The 20649-nt window shown below is 36.6% G+C and overlaps 2 protein-coding genes across 2 annotated transcripts in view; one reads left to right on the top strand and one right to left on the bottom strand.

Annotated features, from left to right (window-relative positions):
* Window positions 1–268: 268 nt before the first annotated feature.
* LOC136038394 (uncharacterized) lies at window positions 269–8327 on the bottom strand. The gene is made up of 3 exons (XM_065721465.1): window positions 7992–8327; window positions 6160–7839; window positions 269–340 (listed from the first exon to the last, which is right to left on the bottom strand). Exons 1-3 carry the CDS (start codon window positions 8325–8327, stop codon window positions 269–271), a joined length of 2088 nt encoding a protein of 695 aa, XP_065577537.1.
* A 1990-nt stretch (window positions 8328–10317) lies between these two features.
* LOC136038718 (mitogen-activated protein kinase kinase kinase 12-like) overlaps window positions 10318–20649 on the top strand; it is a 68765-nt gene continuing 58433 nt past the window's right edge. Inside the window, exons 1-2 of the mRNA XM_065722046.1 lie at window positions 10318–10437; window positions 18189–18316. Of these exons, the coding sequence (XP_065578118.1) occupies window positions 18225–18316 (92 nt within the window). The 5' untranslated portion in view covers window positions 10318–10437; window positions 18189–18224. The remainder of the gene's footprint in view (window positions 10438–18188; window positions 18317–20649) is intronic.

Below are 20649 nucleotides of genomic sequence, written 5' to 3'. Positions count from 1 at the left end.
TTTTCTCCCCAGCAATATATATGGCAGCACGTGGACGCCCCTTATGTGTCCTTGCCTTTCTGACTACTTCCACATGGAATCAGATTGAATCTGGCGATCATATTCTTGCAATATCTTGCCTGGATATTTCGATAATAAACATTTACCTCCCGACGAATTACCCCAATGAAAACTCTGATTCATAGTTTCTAAGTGCTTGAAAAATTGTGCTTACTCGTCAAGAAAGTGGAGAAGTCATCTGATTCTCGCGCTTTAATCATTGGTGACTTTAATTGTGACTTGACACACTAAACGCTCCCAAGGAGTCAGTTGCTCTGAAGCTCCATTCCACCATTTTACTCTAGTTGAAAAAGATGAAAATTTTAATCATATAAGCACTACTTCCTCAACGTCGAACCTCGATCATATTGTCTCTTCTTTTCCCTTAAACCAGGCCACAGTCTTGCGTGAAGGCTTTTGCTCTGATCCCCTTTCGTTCTGTGTATATATAGAGTGCATTAATGCTATCAAAACTTCTAACTTCAAAAAGTGGTTCGATATCCAAGATTGGAGCCACATTAATCGCCAGTCATTTATGTTAGAGTGTGACTCGCTAATTAATAAAATCAAGGTTCCATTCCATCTCCTTAGCCCCGACTACAGTTCTTATCTTAGTGAGCGTGAGATTGAAATTCAGATTACCAGTTATTTTGCGGAAATGAATCACGGATTTCGATGTGCAGAGCTTATTGCGTTTCCAACTAGACGTGTCCGCAAAAAATCAGTAGGCCTAGTGACTGATTGGTCAAAAAGCTTAAATCTTGTTTCAGCATGTGAATCAGCTAAGCTATGGCTCCGAATTTGGAATGAATGTGATAGATCGCGTTCTGGAATAGTAAACAATTTGCGTTTAAGAACAAAAAAAAATGCAAGATCTCTTAAGGACCACAAAATCATGTTGATACAAAAAAAAATGTCGACAATATAGCGAGTGATCCTTCTGTTTTGTGGAAAAGTCTTAAACGTTCCGAGTGTAACTCTGCTTGTAATATTTCTGAAATTAAGTGGGTTGATTATTATAAAAGTAAGTTTTCGCCACCTGATCTGTCAAGCGAAAGTAAATTTGAAAAAGAGCTTGACACTATTTTGGCTAAATTCCAGCAGTCTACCATTGTAGTTACTACTTCTGATGTAAAGCTTGCTTTAAGAAAGATCAAGAAAAACATCCACTGGTGTTGATCTGGTCTCCGCTCTCCGCTAAACATTTCGGAAATGCTAGTGATTTGCTTGTTATTGCTGTTGTTCCAAATGCCAATTTCTTCAGGTATGGTGCCACAACAGTTTTGCATTGGCCAGATCCCTTCTTTTCACAAAAAGGGAAAAAAGATCTTGAAGATTGTCAATCATACCGCCGGCCTATAACCGTTTCGTGAGCCTCGTTCAAAATTTTTAAGTCTATTCTTCTCAGTGAAATTTCTTGTAAGTGTTAGGCTCCTCCGCATCAGTTTGGTTTACAGAAAGAATTAAGTCGGGAGCATGCTCTTTATGCCCTTTTTAATGTTAAATAGCTGGAGCATTTGATTCGTGTGTATTTGCCCAGAATTTGTCAGAAGCTATGAAAAGAGGGCTTGGTTCTTCTATTATTAAATGTCCCCATTATGTGTATAGTCATCTTAAAGCTAAATAAAAGGGGGTTCGAATCTTTTCAATATTTTTCCCCAAAGTCACCGGATCAAAATTCTGAGATAACCATTTTATTCGCCATAGTCGAAAAACCTAGTAACTATGCCTTTGGGGACGACTTACTCCCCCGCAGTCCCCGTGGGAGGGGTCGCAAGTTACAAACTTTGACCTGTGTTTACATATAGTAATGGTTACTGGGAAGTGTACGGACGTTTTCAGGGGGATTTTTTTGGTTTGGGAGGGAGAGTTGAGGTGGGGGGGGGTACGTGGGAGGATCTTTCCATGGAAAAACTTCTCATGGGGGAAGAGACTTTCAATGAAGGGGGCGCAGGATTTTTTAGCATTATTTAAAAAAACAATGAAAAAATAAATATGAGAAGTTTTTTTCTACTGAAAGTGAGGAGCAGCATTAAAACTTAAAACGAGCAGAAATTATTGCGCATATGAGGGGTTATCTCCTCGTAATACCCTGCTCTTTACGCTAAAGTATTTTTAGTAATTTCAACTATTTATTCTACGGCCTTTGTGATTCAAGGGTCATTCTTTAGGAATTGGGACAGAATTTAAGCTTTAGTGCAAAGAGCGAGGTATCGACGAGGGGGTGAACTCCCTCATATACGCAATAAAAACATACGAATATAGAAGTTCACTGCGTAAGTTAATTCGTAAATTACGTATATTTTTTACTAATGAAAATGTTCGTAAAAAATTAAAAGTTCTAGTTGCCTTTTTAAGTAATCAAATAATTGGAGGGCAACTAGGCTTCCTCCCTCTCTCCTTTTTTCTCAAAATCTTGCGATTAAAACTATGAGAAAGCCATTTAGCCAAAAAAAAAAATTAATATGCAAATTTCGTTTTAATTATTTATGTGCGGAGAGCCAAGATCAAAACATGCATCAATTCAAAAACGTCCAGAAATTAAACAAAAAAAAAGTTTTTTTTTTAAATGAAAGTAAGGAGCAACAACGAACAGAAATTACTCCGTATGTGAAAGAAGCTTTTCCTCCTCAACGCCCCGCTCTTTACGCTAAAGTTTGACTCTTTCTCTTAACTCTACATATTAAAACAGTTCTTAACATTAATTTTCAAGCCTATTCTAGCACCCTGAACTCACAAAACCTCTAAAAAATTCATTCATTTTGCTCACACTTTCAACAAATATTCTTAAATCATAAGCATAATCTAAGTCCAAGAGCGTTTTTCCTCCCCATTTGATGCCTTGGTCTCCAATCGACTTTCCTGTGCTCCTTAACATGAAGTCCATCAAAATGATCCATATAAAGGGGGATAGAACACAACCCTGCTTAACTCCTCATTTAATACAAAACCAGTTGCTAACCGCATTTCCTACCTTAACCACAGCAAAATTATTCTCGTACATAGCACAAATCACTTTAATGTATTTTTTTTGGTATACCATATAAAGATAAGACCTTTGCTTAAGCTCTTCTATCAACAGAATCGAAAGTTTGCTCATAATCGATAAAACTGAGGACCAAATGTGTTTGACAACGAAGAGACTTCTCAATTATTAACCTAAGAGTGAAAACTTGGTCGACACATCCTCTACCTTTTCTAAAACCGCACTGTTCTTCCCTTAAAGCTTTGTCTACAGCATCTCTCAGTCTAAAAAGTATCATATTACTAAATAATTTGCTACCTACAGAGACCAGACTAATTTCTCGACGATTACGAGACTCACTCTTGTCATCTTTTTTATACAGTGGTTTAATTAAGGTTTTCCTAAAATCATTAGGCACTTCCCCTTTTTCAAAAATCATATTCATAGTCTTCAGTAGCTTATTTCTAACCTCAGAGCCACCATATTTAAGAAACCTTTTTATCACACTATCAGCACCTGGAACCTTATCATTTTTTAATCATTTTAGTACTGTCGCTAATTCTTCCTCACAAAACAAATCTTCCTTCACATCCAAGGTATCACAAACTTTTTCATTTTCATCTATATCTTTTCCTGCAACTGTATCTCATTTTAGCACATTCTCAAAATGTTCTTTAACTTTTTCCTTATCACTAATTGTGGCCCCATTCCTATCTTTAACTGGGACTAATCCGGATTGACTACACCCTTTTAATTTGTTAATTTGCCAGTATAATATTTTACTATCATGTCGTCTAGCTGCATCTTCCAGATCCTCAGCAATTTTATCCATGGCCTCCACTTCACATCTCCTTATTTCATATTTTAATGCTTTCTCCACTTTCTTTATGTTCCTTTTGTTTTCATACGACCTATCTCTCAAATGATTCTTGTACACACCCTTTCTACTCCCGGTTAAACATAAGGCTTTTTCACTAATATTCCTAGTTGCAGTCTTAACACTCTTCCTAAGACAACATCAGCAACTTTACAAATTGTTTGTGAAACAATTTGTGAGTAGTCTCAAAGTAATCACAATTACAGACTAGTCTCAATGACAAAATTTTGGCTGAGAATTGCTCAGTTGCTGAATGATAGGTTTCTTAAGGCATCTTATGAAGATTTACTATAACAGGGGCAAGAAGATCGTAGCTACTAAAGATAAAAGACATCTTAGATGAAACAGGGATTTCCTTTGTTTGGAATGAAAGTAGAGGACCAATAGATATAAATACAAATTGGGAGAATGAGATTAAGATCGCAGTAGAGAACCAAATGATCGAAAAATGGAGTGAGGAGCTAAAGAAATCGAAAATATTAAAATTTTATAAGGAGGTTATGGTAGTTTATGGGCAGAAGTTCTACTTTAATCCGTATTTACCAGCTAAATATCTGAATTTGAGGATGCTCAGGGCTAATTACCATCCATTTAGCGCAAGGTTTAAAAGACAGTCAAAAGAAAGAAGACGGGAAGAAGACAAGTATACTTGCCCGCTTTGCAAAGTTAAGGAGGATGATTTGGTGCATTGTTTGAGCTGGTGCCTGGGCTATCTAAAGGATATTTGGAAAGACTGAGTTGATGCTTCCAGATGTCTTAAATAGTACATTACCAAAGTTTATTTTTAGAATGGCGAGGTGTCTGGAGATCACGTTTACTAAAAAAAAAATCCTAGTATTATGTAGATGTAGTGTTTCAATTAAGTGTTTTGTAATGATCACTGATGTACGTTTATTAGCACTATGTATGAAGTCCTAGTATTAGATAAATGCAGTATTTCATTAAAGTGTTTTCTGATGATCGCTGATAAAATTCATAATATTTGTTGTTTTTTTTGTTCATGGCCGTATTTTGACTTTAAATTACACTTTATCTTTAACTTTCTTGTAAAAATTGAGAATTTTAAATTTCAATTCAATTGTCAATTTTTTCAAATTTCATGAATAGAAACTACAGTTAGACTTTGCAATCCGTACAGTTTTGTAGCGAGTAACAAAAGGCGAAAAATATGAGTGGCAAGAGAACTTGGAAATGTTATCCAAAACGCCTAAATGATCGTCAGAGCCTGAACACTGTATTGGGAGAGAGAGAAAGAGAGAGAGAGAGAGAGAGAGAGAGAGAGAGAGAGAGAGAGAGAGAGAGAGAGAGAGAGAGAGAGAGATCGGTATATTTAAAAACTATCGTAGCATTGCTAAATTCAGTTTTTTCACAAAAATCATACATTTAAACAAAAATCACACACTACGACTACGACGTAACGATTAGTTCGTACTTTAGGGGGTACAAGTTTATTTTGTAACCGAGTTCGGCTATTGGGAGGGGCTGGTTCGGGTAGTATCGATCGGTGGCTCTTATTGGCTAGGACGGATTTTCCAAATTGCTGGATAAGGTGTTCAAGCCGGGATTTAAGTGGGGATAAATTTAATTTAGTGAGGGCTTGATCATAGGGTATGTCACGGTTTCGGAGTATAATCCTTGTTGCTCTTTTCTGGACGCACTCTATGTCGCGTAATAGGTATGCTGTGCGGATAGCAGATGGACCCCACACCGGGCACGCGTACTCAAGCAACGGGCGAACATAACACATGTAGGCTTGGAGAAGACTTTCAGTATCACACCCAAAACGCCTCATTTTGGTAAGTGTCTGAAGGCTTGCATTAGCCTTGTGGACGGTTAAATTAAAATGGGCACTGAAACTACAGTCACTAGTGAAAGTTACTCCTAAGATTTTTATTTCGCTCACAATCGGGAAAGGGACTAGAGACACGTCTAAATTCCGCTTCAGAGGGTTGAAACGAATTATCTTCGACTTGGCTACATTAATGGTAAGATCATGACTTGAGCATTCGGTCTTTAGCTGATCAAATAACTGATCTGAAAACTGCTTTGTTATGATAGTGTTTTCGACCAGGTAAGCGAGCACTATGGACAGATCATCTACAAACTTGTAACGGTCGTCGTGATGATTAAGTAGGGAATTAATTACAGCCAGGAAAATTATTCCAGCTAATTTCGTGCCTTGTGGGGCCCCGCAAGAAGTATCTGACCATGATGAATCCGAATCGTTTTCGTGGAGTGCAAAGACTTTTTGTTTTCGGCCAGTTAAGAAGTTAAGTACAAGGCCAAGGGTGCGTCGTTTAGCCCCCATTTCCTGGAGATTCATGCCTGCAGTCAGGTAGCGGATTAGGTCAAAGGCCTTTCGGAAATCTACTGCGCAAATTTCAACGAAACAGCTATCTTTTTCAAGCAATTGGAGGACACAGTCAAACATCCGTACTAGGTAGATTGTAGTACTACACTTGGGGAGTCCACCGTACTGGAATTTATCAATACGCCCATGAATTTGTTTCAGAAGAAACTTGAGTATAAATGCCTCAGTTACTTTCGCCAAACAAGGTGTAAGTAAGATTGGGCGGAGATCGTCGCATGCACTAGGAGCGCGCTTTTTTGGAATAATTCTAATATAGGCCCTTTTCCACTGTGACGGGAAATAGCCAGGAGCAAAACACTCGTTAATGATGCTGGATAGTGGTAATGCTATGAAGGCTGCATATTCACGTAGCAGTTTGGCAGGTAATTCACCAGGGTATGAAGATGTATTCGGTTTGATCTTCCGTAATTCCGTGTAAACGTCAAACTCACTGACTATTATGTTGTTCTCAGGCTCACATTTTTCAAGTATGGTGAACTTTTCATGAGCCGTAATAGTTGGATAGGTAGTGCAGATCTTGGTGAAGAATTCACTCACTTTTTCTGTACTGATTAAGGACCCACCATCATTGCTGATCTTTACACTGCTGTCAAAAGCTTGGCCGGCCACTTTTTTCACAGCGTTGTGCCACTTTTTGGGGTCTGAAGTAAGTAATTGGGAGGGCATGGTTTCACGACCATAGCGAGCTTTGGCTTTCTTTACCGAAGAGACTATTTGATTTCGCATTTTCTTGCCGTTGATAATATCACCACGGGAGTAGAGGCGAGACCTCTCTTTTATTAGTGATTTAATAGCTGGAAATATCCATGGTTTGTCGTATTCACTAACAACAAATGATTTTGTTGTAAAGATCTTTAGGTATTGACTGTATAACTTGGCATTGAAATCGGATACCTTAGTTTCCAAGAGCTCGGTATTGTACACTTCGGGGAAGTCATATGTGCCAATCCATCGACCGTATTCACAGATGGCCGACTCCGTACAAGGACGAACAGTGACACGGGATAGTTTGGGCTTTGGTAAAGACTCTCTTGCTTTCCAGAGAATTGCGTTGTGGTCTGACATGCCAACGGGACCAAGAGAAAAGGGAGGGGAGTAAAAATCATCACAATTTGTGAGTATAAGGTCCAATATGCCCCCCAAAGAGTGGGTGGGTATATGTACTACTTGCTTTAAAGACAAACAAGATGATAACCAACTCTTCTTGGTTTGGTTAAAGTCTCCTCCTACAATAAAAGCAGGGCTACTGTATATACTTCTCAGGTGATCAATAGTCGTTTGGAGGTGGAAAACCAAGTCACCCTGGTTTCTGGCACTTTCCGGGTAATATACTGAAGCGACTATAATACAAGAAAAGCGACGGGGAAGAGATTTAGGTTTGCAAATAGCCCAGATTACTTCATGAGCTGGATCAAATAATTCCGGTAATAATTTGCAAGGGATGTCTTTCCGTATGTACAAGGCAACACCTCCGCCTAGTCTGTGCTCACCTCGATCAGCACGTGTGCTCAGGAAAATTTCGTAGCCTGCCATATGACCTGACAACCTATCAAGATTCCAAGTTTCTGTAACTGCGATACTGGGATACTATTTTGACGGACAATAACTTCAAATTCTTCCATCTTGTTACACTATGACTGGCAGTTTATAACGAGAAAATTCGGCATTCTATTTTTCGAATTAAAAGTCACTGACCTTAATAGGGGGGGGGGAAGCTGATCAATACTAGTCGAACATACCGGAGCTTGATTGAAAGGAATAAGAGATGGCATATTGGCATTTTTAGAACAGTCTATCTTAACAAGGATACGTTGATGGGGTGAGGTTTTCGGAGCAAGACTAGTTGATCTTAATGAAACGATAACTGGGATCATCAGCTGACCTTGTTTGCCGCCACGCTTGCGGCATCGCTTCCGCTTCTTACAGTTAGACAAGAGCTCTTGGGGCAGTGGTCTGTCATCTGGTGTTCTTCCGAGCAAATTTAATGCTACGAGTTTTGCAAAAAAAGATGACGCCACAGTTAACTCGGGTGAAAACAGTCCAATTAAGGCTCCTTTATCATATTTGAATGGCATGAATAAGATTATTCATTTTAAAAGTTGTCTCTGTCGAAAGAACAAGATACAGTGAATAATCAACTTTTATTGTCCAGAAATATTGATTTGTTAGTTGATCTCAGTGTATTCCTTCTTTTTTTTAACCTCTTAGATGACGATTTGATCAAGTCCTGTGACAAACTCCTGAATGAAAAGGTCTTTATCTCTCAAAAGACCTCACAGATCTTTTCCAAGGAGAAATCTCACTCTTTTTTTCGGGGGGGGGGGTCTCAGATTCTTGCTTTTGGCAAGACAATATAGACTAGTTTCTTATATTCATTCGCTATGAAACTCATCTCAATTTATCTCAAAGTATCCAGGGTGACTTCATGTGGGAATGGCTAAGACCCCGTTTGAATACTATGAACTAATTCTAACTCCCTTTTGGACTAGAAAGTTCGACGAAAGAAGTGATATCTTTGACTATTTTTTGAATATTCGTTTGTTGCGATCGTGATTCAAAGGGATTATTCTAAAAATCAGATGAAAAAAATAAATCATCAGAATGATCATCAGAGCCTGAACACTGTCTTGGCCGAATTCTGTCAAAAAACACTGATAGGTATCGCAGTGAGTACGCTTTATAACAAAAAAGCAAATGTTTTACGAAGTAAATAGCTTATTTGAATATCTGTTTCACTATTAAGTTTAGTATTAATCATACTGTCTTTAGATAGGCTTTAACTTTTTTAAGCTTTAGCGTTCAAGTATGTTTTCACTTGTTATTTATGCTTAGATCTACTTCTTCGTAAGTGGTTGAAAATACCAGAAAGACACCTGGGAGACGACCCAGGCTGAGATAGCGGAAATCATACTGGCTAGCTGTTCTATCTGTTCCCCTTAAACAATTTAATCCGCAGTTTTTTATTTCACTTATAACTTTTCTATCATGATTTCATAAAAGAGCACAAAGAACAAATAATGGACAAAAAGAGTGAAAATCTGGACCGTGGAGTGAAAGAGTGCAATGAAAAAAAAGAGTACATTTCACACGAAAAGTGGGCAACTTGGCAACACTGCTGTATAGTACAGGTATCGATCTCTTGATTTTCTGCCTTTGGCCGGGAGTGCAATGGATGGTTGTATTACTGGCTTTGAGACTTTTGCATAAAAGGAAAGTCCTAATTCAGTCTTGAATAGTCTTTGCTACTTCCCTATTTATCTCAATCTGAATCCGACACACCTTTTCGTATGCGTAGTAAATTATGAAAACATAGTTTTTCGACTAAGTTTGATATTCCTGAACCTTTCATCAATAGGATTAAAAAAAACACGAGATGTAAAATACTTGGACATGTTTAATCATAAAAAGTGTAGAAATATGGATAAACATGAACTAGCTGGTGGAATTAATTCTTGGCGGATATTATACATTACATGAATCTTAATTACCTGCATTCATCATAGGCTTGAACTTCATCCAATAAAAACGGCAAAAGTGACGTACTACACGAAGATTAACGTATTGTGTAGGATTCTTGCCCTGTCTAAGACAAGTGGTTTGAATAATGGGATGCCAGCAGGGCCGTATCCAGGATTTTTTCGAGGGGGGCTTACAAAAGGAATTTTTAGGGGGATGTTTTACAAAAGAAAACTTTTAAAAACACATCAAAAATTTGTTTGTATTCATTTTTGTTACGAGTCGGAAAAATATTTGGGGGAAGTCAAACCACCTAACCCTCCCCCTCCCCTTGGGTGCCACGGTTGCCAAGGTGGCCGTGGTCCTTGGGTGCCACGGCCAGTCTATTATTCCCATATATATGGCAGCTGAATGGGAGTACAATTTGATCAAGTAAACCGATGCAATATGTTTTTTGTCCTTCCGGTTCATAATATGCTCAACCGTTAAAAAAGCTTAATAATTAGACATATCCTTCCGGTAGCTTTCCGAGTTTGTATACCTTTTGTCCATCTCAAGTTTGACTTAATGACTATCCTACCCGATAAATAAGTGCCAGAAGGTATAATTGTGGTAGGTTTACCCGACAACACAGCCGTAACTTTACATTTGCAGTTGTAAAACTAAACCCATTTGGTGCTTTTGCTACATAGAATGTTTTTTGCTTTTATTTTTGGCCGCTTTACGAATGTAAGTACTCAGTTACCTTCTTTAAATAGAAAACAAATCAATCATGCAAATATGCATACAATTATCGTTGCAGAATGAAAACTAGTGACAAAGTATTCTTTCCAAATACAGTCTTTCATACATTGTGACAATTTAGCCCCCCCCCCCCCTTCGAATAGAACCAGACATAGCCGTATTCTATAAGGTTAAGAATTTGGCCTCTTTACAAGATGACACGCGTGAACAAATAGAGACACATTTTCAGATTGCTAATTTTATGCTCATTTTCATCGTTTGGTTTACGTGTTTGACAATTCATCCTCACTCCCCAGCCTTCATCTAATGTTCTCATATAGCCCTAGGCTATGCAAAGGAACAAACCAAAAAAATGATGGAATTTCTACAGTATATATGCAGCAAGCATAGCCTAATTGAATCAAACTTCGTTGTTTTTTTTCCAATTTTATATGTCTTCGAAGCAGTTTTCATCAATTATTATGTTACTTGTAAAAAACGCACCAAAAATTTGTTTGTGTGTATTTTTGTCATGTTTTTACGAGTTGGGCAAAAGTACCGGGAGGGGGAGAGGTTCAAACCCTATAACCCTTATAACTGGCTTTCGTATAAAGTGAATATACCACGCGATGCCTTTTTTTATCCTCTTTATGAATATAATAATGGATTCTACCTTAAATTGAGATTTAAGCACTTTTTTAGCTCTTAAAAATGACAAATTTTCAAAAAATTATGACAGTTCATGTAACTGACTTACCAATAAAGCGAACATACCACTGATGCCTTTTTTTATGCTCTTTACGAATATAATAATCGCTTCTACTACAACTTCAAATTTAAGCACTTTTTAAGCTCTTAAAAATGACGAATTTTCAATTAAAGTACGAGTTATCCGTCGTTTCCGCCAAATAATACTACGTTTTCTCGCCGTTTTCGACAAAATAATACTACATTTTCTCAGTGCTGAAATTTTTTATAATAAGGTTAGTTTAGGTTAGGCTAGGGTAGGTTAAAAAGGGCTTAAATTTAAATTTAAGGTAGAAGCGATTATTATATTCGTAAAGAGCATAAAAAAGGCATCGAGTGGTATATTCACTTTATGTGAAAGCCAGTTATACAATTTGCTATAATTTTACCTCTTATTCTTCTTCGGATTGTTATTGAGACGCTTTAGCATAATCTCTTAACCGGAATCAAAATCCCGCCATGATATACTTACTTCTAGTATGCTGGAAATTTCTATTAATCAGCCGAACAGAACGAAATTGTATGTTCAAATTTGTCACTTACATCAAGTAAAAGTTAGGAATCATTTCTCAAGAGTCTCTGAAACCTCAAAATTAGTCTAAGGAGGGAGCAGAGGCATGAAATTGGGAACGGCTTCCAAGAAGAGCCCTTGTTACAGCCAATGATCTGAGTAAATTTCTCTCCTCCGTAGTTCAATGCCTCCCTCCCCTCTCTATAAATACATCTTATAATCCACACTTTCTCGATTCCCCTATTATTTTGCCCTCAGATGTTGAAGCAAAAATTAAAAAAATTAAAAAGTGCAGCACCTGTCTAAAATTTCCTCTACTGGTAAGTTTCCTGATTGTCGGAAATTAGGTTTTATTTCTCCCGTAAAAAAGAAGGGTAGCAAACAAGATTTTGCTGGTGTCCGGCCCATTACTCTTACTCCGGTATTTTCCAAGTTATATGAAAGCTTTTTAGCTAATTGGTTGAAAGTAAAAATAATCCCAAATGTTGACCAAAGGCATTTCGGAAATTTCCACTCTACCTCTACCACACACTATATGGTTCACCTTTTTGACACTATATGTAATAAACTTGAAAAACCCAAGACCTTGCTCAATGTTATCGCAGTTGGCTTAAAAAAGCTTTTGATTTAATTAACCACAATACATTAGTAAAAAAAAACTAACCAATGACTTCCAAGTTGACCCCTATTTAATAAGAATAATTTCGTCCTTCCTTTCTAATAGAACGCAAGTCGTCAAACACCTGAACGTATACTCTGATCCCCTCCCAATTTATAATGGTGTACCCCAGGGAACCCTCTTAGGCACAATTCTATTTCTTACCATGATAAACATTCTTGGTGTCGATTTCCAGGATAGTTGGAAATTCGTTGACGATTTAACTGTCTTAGAAACATGTTTCAAAAATCTAAAAAGTAACCCAAGGGAAATCTTGGAGTCAATATCAGAAGAAGCTGTTGCTAGTGATATGAGAGTCAACCCTTTTAACAATTAGTTTCCTAAAAACTCCCCCTTCTTTCTTCTATCCTATCCCCCCTGAAATGTCTGTTAATACTATGAAATTACAGGGTGTTACCATCTCAAGCGACTTAAAATGGGATTGCCAAGCTAATGATTTCTTAAAAAGTACAAATACTGCATTTTCTCTCCTCAAACTCCTTAGTAAATTTATATGTCCTAAGTCGTATTGTTTAAGGATTTTTCTCTCTTTTCTACGTCTTACCCTCGAATACGTTTGTCCTGTTTGGCATCCTGGTATATCCAGTGAATTGTCGGACAGAAATGAGGCAGTTCAAAACAGGTGCCTAAGAATTATCTTCAATGAGGAAGAATTATCTTCAATGAGGGTAAAGTGCCTTACATCTCCCTTTTTCGGAGAGCAAATATTTTTCGGAGAATCACCCTTAAGGAAAGGAGAGCACAAATTTCGTTGTGTTTTGCCCACAATGCCGTGCATGACCCTCGTACTACTTCACTTTTCCCTAGTGATCATTTAACTCCCCCCCCCCGAACTCGCCCCCATGTTTTGTTTCAAGAAAAATTCCCGTTCTCGCCCCAATAAAAGTTTCCCTTTGAAAGATATGGAAGAACGTTCATCCCTCACATAGTTGAAATTTTAATTCAATAGCTCCTTCCCCCTTCTCACTTATCTTACAGGGATTTTTTTTTGCAATTGCGAACTTTGTAATGCTTGCTAGATAGACTTTTGTTTAATTTTGTTTTCCCTCTTTTTAACTTTACGAGTTTTTATCGTTTGACTTTTTATTGATTGCAATTTTATAATTTTGTACTGACACTAAAGTGCAAATTCGACCCTTTTGGGCTTGTGATAGCCGCTTTTTTGAAATAAATCTTATCTTATATTTAGACCCTTGATTGGGCTGTAGATTTGTTTCGGAAAATTTTATTCGGTAATAGTTATGATTAGGGGACTGTTTTAAGGATAACCTTAAAAAGGATAGAGGGGGGGGGGGATTTTCATGATTGGTGCCCTATGTCAAAGGTAGGACTGAAGTTACACGCGTGGAATTTTTTTAAAGTATTTTACAGACCTACAAAACTCTTCCAAAGGCTTAAAAGAATTTTTTTTTTTTTTTTTTACAAGTTCACTGTTATATCTTTCTGAATATAATAACTAGTTGCATTTTCCTGTAGTCTTTGCCTTCAAGGAGGGACGAAGCTGGGGCCTCCTCTCCAGGGGTTGTTCTTATATGTAAACTATGGTATGAAGCATGTTTGTTTTAAAACTAGTGCAAGAGATAAAATATTGTTGTCAATCTGCAATAATGTCCATCAGATAACGCGAATAGCATAATTGTAAGTTCAACCACAACTCAGAGCCCAGAAAACATTCCTAGTTTGTTTGATCAATTATTTTAAGGGCCAAACGGTAGACCCATGGTCGACCCCTGGCTTTCAGATTATTGACGAAATCCTTAGAAGAATACTCTTCTAATTAAAACTGAGAATTTGGGCTATAGCCGAAAAGGCACTAGTCTAGTTTTCATTAAATAAAATCCCTGGTGAGATTTCACTTTATAGGACGTTTTAGTTCAAAAGAGTCCACTTGTGCTAATAATACAATGTAATTCTACCTGCAATTTTCTTCAAAAATAATTTTATAGGCTACCCTTTTCAGAGAAGTCCAATGGACGACATCAAAGGTTGAAAAAACAAAACAAAAACAGTTCGCAGTAACAAACTATAAGTAAGGAGTGACTCTTGCCAATAGTAACCAAAAATATAAGAAAAGGAGTTTTGGTAACAACATATACATAAAAAGGATCAGCTTTTTATGTTGATTGTAAACATGTTAAATTCGCATTATTTATGGCTACCCTCTCAAATCTAAAATCTTCAGAAAATTTGCCTGATTTTTGATAAAAAGAACAAAACACCCCCAAAAGGGGGGAATGATCTTAATGAAAATTACGCCATCAAATTCAGCATAACAGAGAATCCTGTTGCATAGGTCTGAAGCCCACATTTACAGTAATGCGAAGTTATGCCTTTTTTTTTTCGAGAAAAATGATCGCTGATGGTTTTTTTTTTCCAGCGATGAAGGGATTGATACCAATTGCCCTAGGAAATAGAGGAAAGGCTAATTAGAATTAAAGTTTGATTTATCTAAGCTAATTCATTTAAGGTTTGATAAAATTATGTGCAGTGATGTACAATTGCCCATTAGCTATTATGGAGGACCGTCAGTGGATCGGCTGGTAGGGGGTGTGTGCCTGAAGCCTTAAAAAGAACATTTTTATTTCCACATTTCCTTACTCTCCGTGAACCTTCAGACAAAAATTAGAAGCATTATTCCCAGGAATATGTTTTTGGATTAGGTGTGTAATATGGGGGACCTCGGGGCGATAGCTTCCCTCTTATTGCAGAAAAAAATATCTGTGTAACATAAGAGCTTACATTCTTAGGCTTAGCGGTGGAGAGGCCGTAGGAGTGTGTTATTCTGAGTGCCTCCAGAAAATTTCACAGGAAGGGGGCGAGACAAGTGTTATCAGCGAAGAGCTTCGTTTATACCGAAATTCAAATGGGACGTTGCTCATTTTCTAATCATATACATCTTAATGTTTTCTTATTGTCTAGGAGGAATTGAACCCCCTGGACTGACTACCATGGAAAACATCCCTCTAAATGAAAGATTTGTGAGAAGAACTCACCTTGAAAACCTTCTTAATGATAACCCTGTAATTCATTTATGATACTTCAGAAACTCCATCCTCTATATAAATATTCTGAGGCGTGTGCTTTTTAGGGGATGATTATCATTTTCGAAGCGTTGTTATACGAATATGAAACATGAATATAAAAAAAAACAGGTGTAGAAAAAGGAATTGAACTTCCCCAAAAGTTGGTGGGTCTTAATCGAAATTGTGCAGTGAAAGCGAAAGAGAATCCTAAAGCAACTATCGACGAAAATATATGTGTTTGACCTGAATGTTTCGGAGGCAATACTCGCGTGTTACATTCCATTCTTCCCTAAAGAAAAATATAGTCGGTAAAAGGAACCCCTACAATAAATATATATATATATATATATATATATATATATATATATATATATATATATATATATATATATATATATATATATATATATATATATATATATGATTTCATTCTGTATTAATACACTTTGCTACTAAGTTGTTTTTCGTGAAGTATTGTTCTGGAAAAGTTTTACTTTATTTTAAAGCGTCATTTTTGATTGTTTGGTAGCTTCACCCAAAGGAAAGCGCTGACTATGGCATTAAAAAGCAAAAGCTAAATACCAAAGTTTTATTATCAAATTAAAGGCAACACTAAAACCTAAAATGAGCAGAAATTCATCACATATGAGGAGGACTGCCCCATCATCAATCCTAGTTCTTTACGATTAAGTTTTAGATTTTTGTCCCCAAGGCTTGAAGATCAACTGTTCAAGCACGCTTGCACACTCAAAAATACGTTCACCATAGCACAATGAAAACTTAGCGTAAGGAGCCAGGAGCAGCCCCCACCCGTCTTCCCACCAAATACATAAATATTTCCGCTAATTTTAATTTTAGTGTCGTTCTTTACTTTCATTAAAAAAACTTTTTGGCTCCTATCCCAGTTCTTTACGATTGAGTTTTGGCTTTTTGTCCTCAAGGCTTGAAGATCAACTGTTCAAGCACGCTTGCACACTCAAAAGTACGTTCACCATAGCACAATGAAAACTTAGCGTAAGGAGCCGGGAGCAGCCTCCACCCGTTTTCCCACCAAATACATAAATATTTCCGCTAGTTTTAATTTCAATGTCGTTCTTTACTTTCATTAAAAAAAACTTCTTGGCTCACTGTTCTTATTTAGTAAGAGCAGAAAGCTTTCAGATAATGATCTGTTAGATATTAATGTCCGGTTCTTTATTTTGATTAATAGGAGTATTTGAGTCTTTACAATTGGAAATGAACCTTAATTCATGCATTATGGAAGTAAATTGACCCATATGTGAAGTTGTATGCAAGTCTTTTCAAAGAAGGATATGACTCATAAGGGGACGAACAAGAAAAAACGGCAAATAGTTGGTCTTTCTACCATAAAATTCTTTAACTCTTGCATCACTTTGTTGGAATTCAAAAGTCAAGTTTTTAATTTGTGAGTTCGACAGACCCTTTTGCTCTCAGAAATGTTTGTTCAACCCGTTAGGTCTCATGGCCTCAAATTTTTGCTTCGGGAGAGGAACAAGGAAGATGTGAATCTTCTGCCTCTGACCCACCTAAGCCTTTTTTGCGATGTAAGCCCCCATGGGACTTCAGTCTATTCCCGGTTAAATAATGAATTAAATTTATTGACGGTATTAGTACTCAAGTTATAAGAACAGCGTGTCTGCAGAATTTTGAAAATGGTTTGGAGAATCCGGTTCAAGTTATCAAAGTCGTTTGAAATGTAATTATATGTCCTTATTTCTACGGAGGGGAGAGTCTTAAGCCGAACAAATTACATTTTTGGTTAAGATTTTTACAGATTTTTTTGCTGAAGATTCTCTGGATCAATTTTGGATGATGAATATACAGGAACAAAACATACTGGGCGGAAACTTCCCCGAGTAATTAACACAAAAAAATTTCGATATTAAAACAAAACGCTTTGAAATGAAACCAAAAATAACTTGTTTTTGCATGAAACTAAGGACCAAAACTAAACTTAAAATACGTAAAAACTATGTTCAAAAACCTTAGAGTTCAAAAACTCTCCCAAATATCTAGGGTGGGGATATACGCAATTTTCAAGAAAGACGCAACATTTCAGGAGAGGGCACAACTTCGACCCCCCTCCCCCTTGAGAAAAGGCAATTCATGTGGAAAATATTAGAAACAATTGGAATTATCTCGGGATTCTGTCAATGGTACTACGGTCCTAAATGCCCCTCTATGTAAGCTAGGGCTTTGATTAGGGGGCACTCTCATATAGCTTTTCTGGACCTTATGCTTAAATATAACTACTGATTTGCTTAAAACGATGTATGATATGTAGTTTTAGTTTCGAAATCAGGCTCCAAATCCGTTACGAAGTATTCCATTCGAGTTTAGATTTATTAAATCTGTGGGCTAATTATGTTTGTATTTTTGGGATATGTGTATTTGCTATAAAAATGTTTATATTTTTATTATAAACACAATTTCAATCTTCTTTTGCATTTGAAAAGGTGAAACCTCTTCCAATTTTATTCTAAACCCCCAGTACAAAATGATCCTTCTAAGGTGTTTCAAAACGGCATTAGAAACCAAAATATTTGGAAAGCTGTTCCTATTTCATTCATTCATACTGACATTCGGTAGCTCACTCATTCCTCCTGAAGGAAGAAAAACTTGCTAAAGCAGAGTACCTAATAAGAATTTCTACTAGATACTACATCGTCACCAAGTTCCAATAGGAGTGAATTGTGGACGCATGACAGGTTCATATTGATTTCTCCTAATCGTGAGTTTCACTTTCTTTCCTTAGAACTCTTTTCTATTTTTCTAGTGTGAAATTGGGATTATAAACTGACTTACTAGATGAATGGAGGAAGAGGTGATAGTTAATCCTCCACGAGTGCATTTCAGCTCACCAGCAGCTACATTTACTAACGAAAATGATGCGTGGAGACAAAAGTAAGCATATTTCCTTAGAACATTTAGTATAGGCAAAGGTGGAAATGATAACCTAGGCTATATGGGGCTTTTATTTCTGATGTATCAGTACAGCGTTATCATATACTGATATAGGCTTGTAAAGGGGTGGAGCGCGTTGAGTAGCAAAACCACTATAAACTCAGCCCGGCCAACAACCATAGGCAAAACCATCCTCTTTGTCGAACAAGGTCTCTCTTGGACTAACAGCCTTATTTGCAGCTGTGTATTCCGCTCAAAATTGCAACTTTTTAAAGCGAAATCAGGTATCATTCGGCTTGAAATATACAAATTGACAGAAAAAGGATGTCATATTTACTGATAAATTAGTTAAAACAAGTTATGATTGTAAAACCTAGATAGCAGAAGCCTTATTCCTTTTTTTTTTTTTAACAATTTTAAGGATTTTAGCAGGATAGAATATAACCCTTAGGAGTTTATAATTGATTAATTCTATGAATAGAGCATTTGGTAAATACATTTAGAAAAATGATGCTGGCATTTCAAGGGCGAGATTTGGGAAACTGCCCAATTTGTCAAGAAAAAAAAGACAAAGTGAATTGTATGGAATATAGCAATTTACAAAACAAATAAACGAGATTATCATATTTCGAGTGAAAGAAGAGAGCTGGCTAAGACTATAAAGAATTACATATTTACTCTATATAGAAAACCAAATCTTGAAATAGTTTTAAAACACATTTTTCAGATAATGCAAGAAAATCTGATTTTCAAATGAAAATATCCTTGTATCTCTTACGAAGTTCGCCAAACAAAACCCTCGTCGGCTATGTAATAATTTTTTTGTTGCCTCCCTTCTAAGCTTGGGCCTAGAAGCTTTCTGGGAGGGTCGGTGCCATTGCCTTTAAGCAAATCAATCATAAAATATCAACCTGTAAAATTACAAGTTCATGCCCCTAAGCACGAAACAACTCTGGAAAAAGAGATCAATTTTTTTTTTTGTTTTTTTTTTACAGTCTTGCGGTTATGGGTAGATTTCTTAGCTAGTTGGTCATCTGAAATAAGTTGTTGTTACCAGGGTTGCCAACTGGACGTATTTTACTTCAAATGACACATTCTCATGTGCCAGGACACAATGACATAAAAGGGCAAAAAAGGGATGCATTTTAGAAATTTGGGGCACAAAAGGATAAAAAGGGGCACGTTGTGTAAAATTATGACATAAAATGAAACGTTCCACAACTGGATATATATTTTGGTTAGATAATGTCACTTCACCAGTTGCAGCTACCGCTGCAGCAATGATATTTCTGTATCGATTGTCAGAGTCTCAGAGTTTGTTATGTCTTTTTTTCCCTTCTTGGTTTCTTAGAACATAATTTGTAATTAAAATATGAGGGTATTCGATCGTAGTATGAAGACGTTTTAGAATTGACTAATTGTTTTCGTGCGAAGCATTAATAATGCTGTTTTCTTCAATACTATGCTACTAGTATGAGTCATCATTTGCGCCTGTCTACGAGGTTTTATTGCATGCTAATTTAATGCTCCATAGTAATGTCAGATGGTTTGAAAAGCTGAACCAAAGTATAAAAATTATACGAATGTTATAATGGCTAAGTATCACATCATTAACTATATTGTTGTGCCTAGGGAAAAAATTCGAAAACCCAAATTTCACAGGAGAACGAAAAAAATTATTTTTAAATTATTTTTCTTGGGTTTATAAAGAACTTCACGGAAGGATCGTAACATTCTTTTCCTCAAGGTTAAATGAATAAAAAAAAACAAAAAAAAAAACAAAAAAAAAAAAACGTTTGCAATGCAATGAGAGGGCAAAAATACACTATAAGATGCTCTCCTCCCAGAACCCATAATTTTAACAAATACTAGATTTGTTTGCTTTTCATTTAGTTAATTGACATCTTAGAGTTAAATGAACATTTCTTTCCTTGTCGCACTGGTATAGTGGTGGTAGTGATGGTATTTAGTGATAGCCTATGTGGTAGCAAGGCTGTAGAAATACCGATGAAAAAATATTTGGAAATTTGTAGTTTTTCTATAAACATCAGGACTATTATGGGTCAGCCCAAGGTCACAGCCATGGAGGAGGATATTTAGGGCTGAATTTTTCACTCTCTTGAAAAATTCACCGTAGGCTACAGTGACACTAATTGAGGGGGGTATATGTATCCATTGATATAAAAACACATCGCTTGTTATTTTCATTGAAAAGACCTTTGATACTCAAAATAGCAAAATTTCTAGCCTAATTTAAAATAAATACTTGTTCTATTGATTTGTTTTCGGTACTTGTCGGTTACTGGAAACACGCCCTAAAAAATGAAGTAAGG

This window comes from Artemia franciscana, chromosome 18 (genome assembly GCF_032884065.1).
Source record: "Artemia franciscana chromosome 18, ASM3288406v1, whole genome shotgun sequence".
NCBI lineage: Eukaryota > Metazoa > Arthropoda > Branchiopoda > Anostraca > Artemiidae > Artemia > Artemia franciscana.
Note: the sequence above shows the minus strand (reverse complement) of the source record. Positions and strands in the feature narration are given on the sequence as shown.

Bases quoted from the DNA above. Each gene is read 5' to 3' on its own strand.
- LOC136038394 (XM_065721465.1), bottom strand. From the start codon at position 8,327: ATGCCATTCAAATATGATAAAGGAGCCTTAATTGGACTGTTTTCACCC. The intron at 7,840-7,991 runs GTATGTTCGACT...CCGTCAAAATAG, and splicing joins TTCCTTTCAATCAAGCTCCG to TATCCCAGTATCGCAGTTAC. The intron at 341-6,159 runs GTACTTAACTTC...TTTTTCAACTAG, and splicing joins AACGACGCACCCTTGGCCTT to AGTAAAATGGTGGAATGGAG.